Source organism: Anguilla rostrata, chromosome 12 (genome assembly GCF_018555375.3).
Source record: "Anguilla rostrata isolate EN2019 chromosome 12, ASM1855537v3, whole genome shotgun sequence".
Taxonomy (NCBI): Eukaryota; Metazoa; Chordata; class Actinopteri; order Anguilliformes; family Anguillidae; genus Anguilla; species Anguilla rostrata.
Genome location: NC_057944.1, coordinates 21,083,918 through 21,096,850, shown reverse-complemented (window position 1 = coordinate 21,096,850; position 12,933 = coordinate 21,083,918). Strand labels below are relative to the sequence as shown.

The window sequence follows — 12,933 nt, the reverse complement described above, 5'->3', positions numbered from 1 at the left end:
TCTTTCAGTCTGCTGCTCCGGTTGGTTCTATGGGCGGAGCTTCATTCAGTCTGCTGCTCCGGTTGGTTCTATGGGCGGAGCTTCATTCAGTCTGCTGCTCCGGTTGGTTCTATGGGCGGAGCTTCATTCAGTCTGCTGCTGCGGTTGGTTCTATGGGCGGAGCTTCATTCAGTCTGCTGCTCCGGTTGGTTCTATGGGCGGAGCTTCATTCAGTCTGCTGCTCCGGTTGGTTCTATGGGCGGAGCTTCAGTCAGTTTGCTGCTGTGGTTGGTTCTATGGGCGGAGCTTCATTCAGTCTGCTGCTGTGGTTGGTTCTGTGGGCGGAGCTTCATTCAGTCTGCTGCTGTGGTTGGTTCTGTGGGCGGAGCTTCAGTCCTGCAGTCACGCTGGCAGAGTGTTGGCCAGGCCGCTGTGATCAGTGAGCAGGACGATGCGGGAGAAAAGGTCCCGGCTTGACAGCTCTGACGGAGGCCTCTAGACTGTCATTCTGACAAACCCGCAGTCTCCCAGCAGCACAACCAGATTTCGCCCTCAGGCCAAACGCAAGTTTATGCTTCCGATGCATCTGGAGAATAAGATTTTTAAGTTAAATAGAGGACGCATGATTAAGTGCAGATGGCGACATTTGGCCGCAGTTTCGAATGCAAAGGAAAGACGGTGGTGATACACGTGTATGTACAGGCATACGCAAATTTGCAAGAAACACTTGAGGCAACATTTGCAGTTGCGTATCCAAAACTCAAAATGGCGTGACACTGAACACAAAGGATATTTATAGTGTAAATGAAAAGTGACGGCACAGAGCTCCTGGGCTTTCTGTTTTTACCTCAGAGAGGGACAGAGAGAGGGAGAGAGAGAGGGAGAGAGAGAGAGGGACAGAGAGAGAGAGAGAGAGAGAGGGACAGAGAGAGGGAGAGGGACAGAGAGGGACAGAGAGAGAGAGAGAGAGGGACAGAGAGAGAGAGAGATAGTCGGCGCCCTCATTTGACCGCCATTGTGTGAAATGGCCGGAGCCCGGGTCCTGCAGCCCCATTAAAGCCATTACGCAGAGCTCTCATGCTTAAATAATCAGCTAAAGCAAACTAATTGGACAGAAGCAAGGTCAGTTTCTCACCAATGTCATCCTCTCACTCTCCCTCCCTGTTACTGGAATATAGCATCTGTGCATTAGACAGCTAGTGCTTCCTGATGATGGGGAAAAGGCAATAGACAAAGGACCTCCACAGGGTGAGGCCAATGCAGACGCAAGAAGAACATGCACACGCAAAGCCCGCAGTGCATTTAAAGCTATCTGAAAGGGTCTCGGGTAAGTTGAGGATAAAGCTAAATGACCAATGTTCCTGGGAAAGGCACAATCCTGAAATGTTTGGGCTGTAAAATGAGGCTGTCGTACTCCTCTTAACTCAGACTGTTGAAACTGTGTGCATCAGGAACTGCTTCCTTCTGCCAGTCAGTCCTCATCTGAGACTGCTGCCGCTGTGTGCTCTCCTAAACGTACTAGACAGGCCGTAAATTTCAATCTTTAAGAAGCAGCTTTGGGAAGGAAAGGCTTTTCCCAGTTTGTATTTTATTTCCCCCCCAGGAGCTGAACGTCCTGCAGCCCAAAGCGGGATTCCGTCTGTGGCTCACCGCTGAGGTGCACCCCAAATTCAGCCCCATTCTCCTGCAGTCCAGCCTGAAGATTACATACGAGGTGAGAGCGCGCTCTTCCCTGTCGCCTGCCTTACAGCTCCGCTTTCACACAAAACATGCTTCTGTGAGCAAGTTTCTCCTGTCGTGAGGCCATGCCTGTTATGTGGAATATATGGGCTTGTGGATGAACTGAGGGGCGTTTCTTTTATCAATAAAGCAGCACAGTGACCTAGTCCCCATGGCAACAGCCTGCAGGCTGCGCTATGCTATGCTGCATAGTGAATGTTATTACTGTACGTGGGGAATGTGCCTTGGAGCTCGGTTGCCCCCGTGGTATGAAGGCTGCTTCTTGACCGTGCACAGTGCTTGACAGGCCTTTTAGAGGATGCTCGCTTGCCAAGAACTGGGGCGTGCGAGATCCATACATAATTTCTTACGCCGAGTTATTTCAGTCGTGTGAAGTGCCCGCTTTCTATTATTTCTGACAGCAAGCCAGAATTCCTGAAAGCAATTTAAAGCCTTGTACCGGGTAAAATGTTACATAAAAAGCCAGCGCTACCGCGGCAAATTAATTGTAACGGGTAAAGCAATGCTCTTCGTTGAGCGCTTGTAAAATAATTGCCATCGGTAAGCAAAAGGGCCGATTGTTTTAAGCCATCTTCCGGCGGTGATCGGTGTGGTTTATGGTGAAGTGCTCCGGTGGCAGCGCTCTCAGGCCCGTAATGGAAATGCGAATGGCGGAGAGCAGATGGGAGGCGGGCTTCAGAATGAGCGGGACTGATATAACCAGCACTGCTGACACGCTAATGACAGAGCCTGCCATTTATCGATCGGCCGAATGAAAGCTGGAATAATGTCGCCGCAGCACATTACACGTAAGTGTAATTATTGTTTTTTTCCCACAGGCGCCTCCAGGGCTGAAGAAGAACCTGATGAGGACGTACGAGTCCTGGACCCCTGAGCAGATCAGCAAGGGAGGCCTGCTCCCCCGGGCGCAGTCCCTATTCTGCCTCGCCTGGTTCCACGCTGTGTGCCAGGAGCGTCGGAACTACATCCCCCAGGTAGGCTCCATTCCCGAACCCTCTTGTCATGTAATACAACTCCCAAGTAGCCCTCCTTTGAGTTTTGATAATACATTGAAGTTATTCTTGGTCACCCAGCCAATACAGGTGAATGAGAACCTTTAAAAAATATCTATATATAAACTCACACTGATTATTCAGTTATTAAAAATAGCTTTAAGAAGTATAGGTCAATATTATTAAAAATAAGCTTTATCATATTTTAAAAAATACAAATATGAGAAGAGTGAAACCTGCATGTTCAATGAAGGCACACTTGATTCTGCAGGGGCATAGTTTTCTTTCATTTGAAGATGAGTGACAGAAAAATGAAGGGTTTACCTGCACTCACGTATCAGTGTTGAGCACATCTCACCCTGATGGCTCTATCAGACGCACGCGGTACACTGTGCTCCGCGCTTCGCTTGACTTCACTGCGGATGTGAACCCGGAGCCCCTGTCTGTGAGTGAGGAGCGGACGGGCGCTGTGGAGCGTGCAGCAGGAGAGCCGTCAGAAGCAGAATAGTCCCGCCAAGGTCAGAGACAGAGCGGCGTGCGCTTCCGTCCCCAGAGGCCGCTTTTCTGTTACAGATCACACGGTGCCCGTCTCCCTAGTGACAAGGCCCAGTAATTAAATACACAAACCGCACTGGCGTTTATCTTCAGCCTCTTTTGCCCTCACAAACACACAGGCGCACAATTAAATGATTAAGTCACCAATTAAGCTTTTTGAGATGAAAAGGCTCCAGTGGTTCTGCGGTTGTAATTAAAACTCCTTGGTTAAATTTGTGCTGGCAGCCGCGGCGCCAGCATTTATTTAGCGAAGGTTAATTACACACCTTTTACAGGGACATGATCGTACCTTAATGGCCGAGCGCAGTATAGATCTCACGCCGGTGTTTTGTATTCTGCCTGAGAAGGTACTCGGGGCCCTGCTCTCCTCTCCGCCTCCCGCTCTCTGGGCTCACCTCTAAGGCTCCTTGGCTTTGGATCGCCTCCTCGGGAGCGCCTGCGGGGCCTAAAATTGGTCGCGGGCCGCGTCTCCAGATGTCGTCCCGCTTAACCGCGGGCAGGGGTCCCAGGACCCCCGTCCCGCCCCCTCCTCCTCCTCGAGCATCTGGGTCATGCCAGTCAGACAAGCAGTCACATTGGACATACAGTAGCAAGCAGGATGCCTGCAGAAGCCATGTGGCGGCCCCGGGGTGTCATTCAAATTAAATTAGATTGTCCCAGTACCCTCCACCAGCCCCCCCCTCAGAGGAACATGGTCCCAGCCCATCTGTCCCCATCTGTAAAGGTGGCACCTCGAACTTGTCCGTTATCCTGACGGTAAGCTGTTCCCGTTATACTGTAAGCGCGTGCTCTTTGGAGGGTGTCATGCAGCCAACCCACAGACGAGAGCTCAGTCTGGCGCCCCCTTCAGTGCAGCACTGGCACTCCATTCAAGATGCCTGGCTAAAGATTCTGTTAAGCGGAGCAAATCATGGGAAGTCAGTTTATTAAAAGCATCCAACGCATCGTGCTTTTAATAAACATCTCTCTTTTTTTAAAAAGATATCACACGTGAGGTCTCCTCTTTCCCGGGCAGAAGTGAATTAACCTCGGGGTCATTCCAATTACAATCCGCCATCGGGTTTGCGGCTGATTGATAACAAAGTGCCAAACTGTAAATAAGGCCGGAGGATTAATCTGGAATTCATTATTGTAATAATTCAGAAATTAATTTTCAGCGCGGATTTGCATCATAAATGAGTTGCCAGTTTAAGAGCAGCGAGGGGCGGGGCTTCCGGGGGGGGGGGCACAGCTGGGTGCTCGGTTACATCTCTCCATCTGAGATCCATTTCATCAGCCCTGCACAGGCATCACGACCCTTCTCACTTTAAAATATGCCCCTTATTATGCGTAGCGTGGCTGCGTTGGGAGCTGTATACCCTGTTTTTACGCAGCCTTGTTTTGTTTGATGCATAAAGGTTTGCCCGTTTACTCGTTAAGATTTTATGGTCTTTATGCGGCTCTGGTTTTATTTTTTTGATCACATCATTTCGTCCTCTTCTCCAGGGCTGGACAAAGTTCTATGAGTTCTCTCTCTCTGATCTCCGCGCCGGGTTCGAGATCATCGACAGGCTCTTTGACGGTTAGTAAAGGCGACTGGAACAGCCACCGTCTCCTGCTCATCTCAAAGCAAACATTCTGGAGTCAGGACAGTTTCCTCTTCATCGTCACGGCCAGCTTTGATCTTGTGTTATTATAGTCACGGGTGCTCAGGTCTGCCTGTCTTAAAGGACGCTTCTATCTCACAGTACACTCTATCAAAAGCCATTATTCCCTCCCATCAGTCAAAGTGTCTTTTCCCCCTTTGTTCTAATGGACATGGAAGACAAAGGAAACCTTAGTATGTGAAGAGGTATATTGGCCTTGGTGATATTGTAATTCTGTACATTGTTAACGCAAAAAAAAAAATCAGGCGAATGGCTTTGTCTCCACCCCCAACTGTAGCCAGTAAATATAGCTACAAAGGAGGAGGGTATGTGGATACATACAGATCTGTTCCGTTGAAGATGGCACCTTACCAGAATGACATTAAAGGGAATATACTTTAAAAAGAATGTTTGACAGTTTTACTAATTACATCAAGGGGAGAATATTCGGGATGTTTAAGAGTTCAGACAGCTTTATCACACTATATGAACTTCATCTCAATTGTGCGCAAAATTAAGTGCATTCATAAAGTGCTAAAAGGAAAACATTGCATATCATGTGCAGTGATTGATGTTTAATGAGTCAGTAGCAGATAAATGATATCTTCTGAGAAACACATTTTTGGTTTTTCACCCGACTTTAATTAATGTTAGTAAATATGATATCTAGGAGTACAGTGTTCCCTGTTGCTGTGTTCTGCATGCAGTGGTATATACTATAGAATGTGAATATTATGTTACTAGTGAATATTATAATCCGTTGGTGAAGTGTATGGTTAATGGTGAAGTGCAAGGTGAGTGGTGAAGTGAATGGTGAAGTGTGAGGTGAGTGGTGAAGTGTGAGGTGAATGAATGGGGCAGTATAAGGCTGAGCCTGGCTGGTGTGGTCATTGCAGGGGCGAAGGACATCCAGTGGGAGTTTGTGCACGGGCTGCTGGAGAACGCCATCTACGGCGGGCGCATCGACAGCCTGAGCGACCTGCGCATCCTGCGCTCCTACCTGCAGCAGTACTTCAGCTCCCAGCTCATCTCCGGGCCCCAAGGGCGCGGCAAGAAGGGCGTGGCCTTCCCCTCCCAGATGAGCCTGCCCAACTCCTGCAGCATCTTGGTTGGTGTGCTTGGATAATTAGCATAATGAACTGTGCGCAATTCTTTCAGTTAAACACTTGCATTAACAAGATATAGTTGCAGCTCCAGACAGCCGTTTTACGTGCATGTGCAGATACTGATCCCTTTTCAGAGAGCAGTTTTACAGGCCTTTCAGTTCAGCGCAGTGTGCTTGTGGTTCAGTTAGTCAGTCAGGGTAAATGAAGCGGTCAGTGCGCTGCAGACAGCATTGATTAGGGAACATGGGGGCTGTGAGGTGAAAGCCAATTGCACAGGGAGGTCTGAGCATCGTGTTGGGACGCTGGGGTTCTGATGGCGGTACTGCATTTCAGGACTACCGCGGCGTGATCGAGAACCTGCCCGAGGACGACAGGCCCGGGTTCTTCGGCCTGCCGGCCAACATCGAGCGCTCCTCCCAGCGCATCATCAGCGCCCAGGTATGACTCCTCCCCCCCTCGCCTCCTCCTGCCCATCCCCCCGGCCCCCCGGGGCTCATCAGAGCCAAAGGCACAGGTTCCTACCCGAGCTTCCTGAGAGGTACGGAGACCGATGAGAAACTGAAACCTGCAGCACTGGTGCGAGACGACTGAGCTCAATAAATCAAACGCAGGCTGGGACAGAGGAGGCCCACCCTTAATGGGTCTCCCGGCCTCCCTCCTCCTCTTCCTCCCGGTCTTCCTCGTGCGGGCGTTTCGGGGCGGGGGCGGGAGCGAGCGGGGTAAATCTCTCAGCGCCGGCGGCCCCGCGGCGGCCCGGGGGGGCCGGGGGTTCTGGGAAAGTATGCGCTGAGCCGGCGCATTCCGCGCGATCAAAGGCGCGGAGCGGCGCGGCTGGCTGGGGGACGGCCGCGCTGACGCAGGGCCAGGGAGCAGAGGTTTCCTGTGGAAGACGGGAGCCTGCGAGGGAGCGGCCCGGCGATGACAGGGAGGCGCACTCTGCTTCCGCGCGCTCGTGACTCCACGCTGTGCACCTTGCCCATCTGTGCACAGCTGAAGCAAACCGCTGTCTTCTTAGGACACCACAGACAGAACTGTGCTGAGGCAGACTCTCAGGGTCTTAACTGCTGATCGGAAGTACAGCGAGGCACAGTGTATGATTGGGAGCTTTGCATAGAGAAGGCCTTGCTCTAGAGTTCTCGTATTCGTGGTTCTCTTTGCTGTCGCGTGAAGCTGTCTGCACATAAACACGGCCTGTGCCCTGGACCACAGGGAGTCAGCCTGGTTCCAGCGAGTTTATCAGACTAATTTGACTGGGCCCTTTACTTTTAAGAGTAAAAAAAAAAAAGAACTAGTTTGGTGGTAGTGTGATTGTGTGGGGATCCTTTGCTGCCTTGGGACCTGGACCACTGGCCAGTGTAAAGGAATCCATGAATTCTGCTCTGTACCAGGAAATTTTATAGGAGAATGTCCAGTCATCTGACCGTGAGCTGAACCTGAAGCGTAATTGGGTTATGCAGCAAGACAATGATGCAACGCACAAAAGCATTTATGCTGTGCTGAAAGGTGGCACAGCCCACCTGGCCATGCACTTCTGCCTGTGTTTGAATGAATGTAAATAAATGTGTTCAATTCTATCTGCTACGAGTCAGAAACGCATGCATCAGAAAAACCTTTTTTGCACATCAAATGCTGCTGTGTTTCTTTCCTAGCCTGGCTTAAATTTCATTTGAGAAACCAATGTGTTGTGGGAGAAATGTTTAAATTCAGGTTACACTTCACCTTAACCTAACCCTTAACCCTCTCTTGAAGCATACAATGCTATGTACACTGTTTCTGTTTCTTTAGTTCCAGAAGTTTCTCCCTTGACTGTGGTTTCTTTATATTTTAAAAACACAAAAACCACTGTGTTCAGCCTTAAAGGATTGGCACTGAGGCTAGTGTTCAATTCAGCCTCCAACGTCAATTCAGTGCTGACAGCTAATCCTATTGCTATAAGCAATGTTGTTTCTTTAGTTCCCTGAGTCATTCTGTGATTCAATACAGCACAACACCCACAAAACAAACAAACGCACACACAAACACACACACACACACACACATACACGCACAAGCAACTCACTCACACACACACACACACACACACCATCGCACACATCCACACACAGTCACAGCAGCACACACACACACACACATACACGCACAAGCAACTCACTCACACACACACACACACAATCGCACACATCCACACACAGTCACAGCAACACACTCACATGCACACGCACACACATGCACGCACACACGCACACACACACACATGCACACACACGCACACACACACACTCTCATGCAAACACACCCAGTTTTCCCCCTGTCTGGCTGTTGCAGTATTTCACCCGTGCCTCTGTGTCTGTGCTATGTTGTGTATCACATCCATTCTGCGTTTGAAGGCCACACATTCTTCATTTACAGTGTGTCTATTTTCATGGGGATTTGCGACTTTAATTAGAGCCTTTACAGCCGTGTGTTTTAATTCATTACAATCACAGGGGCTGATACAGCGGCTTTTCCCTGCATTGTCTCTCATTTTTATTACTGTGATTTAGAGCTTTTGGGGGTTGGGGCCTATTTTAAAGCCATTCAGGCAGATTTTGTTGAATGTGCGCATGGTGGTGTGTTTCATTTATTTAGCTGACTTTCTCCCAGGCCTCTCTGTATTAGCTCTCTTCAGTGGAGATGTGACATCTGAATATAAAACAGTGCGCTGTGCGGAGTCTTCACTTCTGACATGGCCTCCACGCATTCCTGATCATTTGGCCCTATTCATTTCAGGACTGCCACCTTAACAACAGTAATTGCTAATGCGTTCATCTTCCTTCAGACGTCTTGTTTGTTCAGTGCATTTCTTTTATCTTTCTCTGCAGCGTTAAATGAATTCCCCAGACCAGATTTAGCGCAGTTGGATTTCCCGTTTAAAAATGGCAGTTTAGCTGTTGGATCGTGCGGTTACCTGGCTACGGTGAGTCACCTTTGCAGACAGGCGCGTCCCCGCTCCGTCGCTTTTGGGATCGAACGCTCCCAAATGTGCGAATCCCGAAGAGCCACCGTGTGTCAGCGCCTTTACTAGAAAAGCAGCATCAACTCCGTTACTTCCTCTGCTCTCTCTCCCGGGGGGGGGGCGGGATGGTCCCCTGTGGACTGCGCCGCTTTCGCCTCTTAATCGCCTTAAAGGGCTGTGAGAGCGCAGGAGCGCCACGCCCGGACGCGCTGCTGAGGGTGAATACAGAGTGATAACGCCTGCGGTACGGGCCACAGCACTGCAGCCACGGGCCGCGAGTCGCCCCGGAAACGCCATTCCCGCGAGTCCTTAACGGCGCGCCCGCGCGGGGATCTGTTAGCGTCTGCGCTCCACCTTGACGGAGACGAAGCGCCACTGGCTTTCCGCCTAGGAGCCCCAGCGCGAAAATAATTAGGCGTGTTTGTCTGAGAGGGACGTGCGAGGATGGGGTCCTGACGAGGGCCGGGATTTCTGGCCTCCCGCGGGAAGCCCGGTGGAATGGAGCCCCTGACCTCCCGGCGGAGCCTGCCAGGGGACCCCCCGGCTCTTAACGTGCGTGGGACGGGCTTTGTTTCATTCCCCGCCTCTCGGGGGGAGATCATTACGGTTCAGCTCGTAGGCGGGCGCACGCGCGCACACGTGTGTTTATGTATGCGCATCGTTTCTGCTGAAATTACCGCAGGTCCGCAGGTCGGCTGCTGCTGCTTCTGTGAAAAGAGGGCCCCGGAAATGAGTCTCTCCGGGGGAAAACGGGGATCGCCGAGCGCAGCAGAATTTGTCCAAATGGAGGCTGTTATCAAACGGGCGCGCGGTACACGTGCCGCAGTGTGTCCGTGAGGCGGCCTCCGCTCGCCAGTTCAGCTTTACTCTGCGAGACACGGCTAATTCCCTGCCATTCACGAGCACTGAGCCATTTAACCCTGCTGTTCATATGGGCACTCCCTCCTGTATTCTAAAATGGTAGATTTAGCTCTGCCAGATTAATTTATGTGTATATTAAACTGGAGGAAAGGGAAAGCCAGCGGGTTCTGGCACAGCACGCCATGCCCAAATGAATTCTGCCCTCAGCTAAAGGATTTCACAGGACATGTTAAATCCAAATCTCTTTTTCCTCTGCCTCCTTTTTCTCCCGTTCTGGAATTCCGCTTGTAGTTCCGCGTGTGCTTAAATCGCTGGTGTGTCTTCCACACCCATGCAGGGAGCCCTCAGCTGAAGCAGGTGCTGTCCTAGCCACAGGCTCATTTCTGTTTTCACTTGTTTAAAACATCCGGTAATCTTGAGCTCACTGGTAGAATTTTGTCCCTTCACTGTGGTCTGCCGGTCACAGTCACATACTGCTGGACCACTGACCGCTCTTGAACGTTTTGTTGGCATTGGCCAACCGAAGCTGTCTTCTGTGCTTCTGCGTTCCCTTTGGCACCAGCCTTGAGGAGTACACCAGAGGTCGAGCTCTCGCTCTGCATAAATGCCTTAAACACATTACTCACTGCATGCGAAATAGAAGTGAGGAGCCCTGGGGGATTTGAGCTTAAATTCCACTGCTAAATAGAAATATTCTGCGTGACACACGGCCCGCTGGGTATTCCACAGAACTCAGAGCCCTTTGAATATCACCGGAGTAAAAGCGGGGCGGTTTGTGTGCCCCTGTCGCGGTGCCGTCCCCTTTAGCGCAGAAAGGCGGCGGAGGCGGCGTGCGGCAGGGAGGCGGGGCTCCTGGGCGTGGCCCGCAGCTTCCCGCAGGCGTATCAACACGGCCCTGCATAAAGCCCCTGCACTATGCAGCCCTGATGAAACGCGCTGAAACGCACGTCATGCCGCATACATAAGCATGCGCTGCATTGCAGAAGCAGCAGAAGAAGACGCGGATTCAGTCCCATAATGCCGTTCTGAGGGAGCAGGTTTTAGTGGCCGGGGCTTTGGGGACGTGTTGCCGCTGCTGGCTGGAGCCCGGGAGCACAGGGAAGAGCGCAGCCTCTGGAGTCATTACTGACTGTGGGCCGGGCGCAGCTCTCTCAACACACAGCTTATTGAATATTTAACATTCACACAAAGTCAGGCCTCCGCAGCGCCACATTCGCTCAGTTTCACTCAGCTCACTTTCATCTTTACCCCATCTGCATGCCAGGCTTTATTAGGCTGCTCTCGCCGCTCAGGAAGAGAAGGGTTATTCAGCGGGGGTGTGTGCGTGTGCGTGTGTGCGCGCGTGTGCGTGTGTGTGCGCGTATATACATACATATGTTCAGAACCTATATACATACATATTATTACAATAATTGCATTTGTGTTTGAGTGTGTCTGTGTTGTGAGCTGTGAACTGATGGATAAACATATGTTTGTTTAAGTTAGATTTAGAATATTATTTTTATGTTGGTTTTCATTCACATCATTGCACAAATAGAGCTTCATGCAGAAAATACACTTATATTAATGAAGCTGGACATCCATACCCCCCCACCAAGCACACAAACACACTCTCACACACACACGAATACTGCGCACACCACACACACACACACACACGCATAGACGGAAACACTGAAACACACAGACGCACACACAGTACAGTAATTTAATAGCAAAGGACATAAACTCACCTGATACCGAGTCTCCACGGTGCTCGTAAGTGACAGGGTCCTTCAGGCAAATCCTTGGCCTACTTCTGACGCCGAGGATCTAGTTAACACTGGAGGGTCCCTGCGAGGCAGTCAAGTGCTCACACAGTGCTCAACGCCTCTGACGACAGGCAGCCGCGCTAAGCATGAGATTAAGTGTTATTGCCTTATATGTCCCTGTATATGCCTCCCGTTATTTATCCCCTTCTCAGCCGCTCGCTGGTGTTACTTAGCCCGAGACCTTTATTTATTTATGAGGGCGTGCAGTAGTCATCCCCGGCGTGTCGCGTGCTCGTGTGTACACGTGTACACGCATATTGAAAGTTTGGAGTATTACCGCCATTACTCACGATGGCAATATCGCTGTTGTCCTCTCCCCTACCATAACGATGAAGGCTGGCTCCGCGGAGCCTCAGCCGGCGCTGATTGCAATTCCCAGCATGCAGATGGTGTCCGGCGCTGGTTACCGACGGCGATGCGCCGTCAGGCCGGTTGGTTCCCCTAATGCGACGCGCTTGGGAGATGATGGCGCGATTTGCGCTCCGGCGTTTTCCAGGGGAGACGCTTTGGTGAAAGCGCTGCCAGGGCGCTGTATGTGCGCTGTGTGTGCGTGAGGGAGTTTGTGCCTGCGTGTGTTTATACAAGCGCACCTGCATGTGAACCGCACTGTTTCTGAGTGCATTCATCCAGCTGTGTTTATATTTGTCTATGATTTTGTGTGTGTGCGTGCACGTGAGAGTGTGTTTGGGTGTATGCATGTGTGTGCGTGTGTGTGTGTATGTATGCGCGTGGGTGTGTCTGCGTTTCTGCGTGTGTGTGTCTGTGTGTGTGTGCGCAAGTGTGAGAAAAGTAGACCGGGTGATGAGGGTTATTTGGAATCCCTCAGTTCGTTTCTGTGATGTTGCTGTGCTTTATCTTTCTACGCTGAGAGTAGCCTGCTGATCTCATTTGTGTGTGCGCGCTGTCCTCATCAGAGGCGGACAGTAGCGCTGTTGCGTCTCAGGGCAGAGAAATTGCCTGTTGCCTGGCATCCAGCCTGTTACCTGTCTTTTCTGAAGCAGTCAGTGAGAAAAACGACGCCCTGTCGCCTGTGTCCTCAGACCACTCCTCTGCGGCTGCATAGTCACTTATTCCATTAGCATGTTTCCAGACTGCATTGCCCGTCTGTGAAAGCCTCTTCCTGGGAAACATCACTGCGCTTCATTAGCTAATTAGCGGTAGAGCCGTAACGAGCTGCCAAAGACAGAGGGAGGCTGTGCACGGTGCCACTCAGATCTGTGCTTGCCAGGTCACTTCAGGTCATCGTGTGTGTGCAGCGTAAATTAATAT

General features: G+C 50.9%; 1 protein-coding gene across 4 annotated transcripts in view; it reads left to right on the top strand.

Annotated features, from left to right (window-relative positions):
* dync2h1 (dynein cytoplasmic 2 heavy chain 1) overlaps positions 1 to 12,933 on the top strand; it is a 154,552-nt gene that overhangs the window by 106,598 nt on the left and 35,021 nt on the right. For all 4 annotated transcript variants that reach the window (XM_064300939.1, XM_064300938.1, XM_064300940.1 and 1 more), the window contains 5 exons: positions 1,583 to 1,693; positions 2,538 to 2,693; positions 4,752 to 4,827; positions 5,788 to 5,999; positions 6,331 to 6,435. In XM_064300939.1, the coding sequence (XP_064157009.1) occupies positions 1,583 to 1,693; positions 2,538 to 2,693; positions 4,752 to 4,827; positions 5,788 to 5,999; positions 6,331 to 6,435 (660 nt within the window). The remainder of the gene's footprint in view (positions 1 to 1,582; positions 1,694 to 2,537; positions 2,694 to 4,751; positions 4,828 to 5,787; positions 6,000 to 6,330; positions 6,436 to 12,933) is intronic.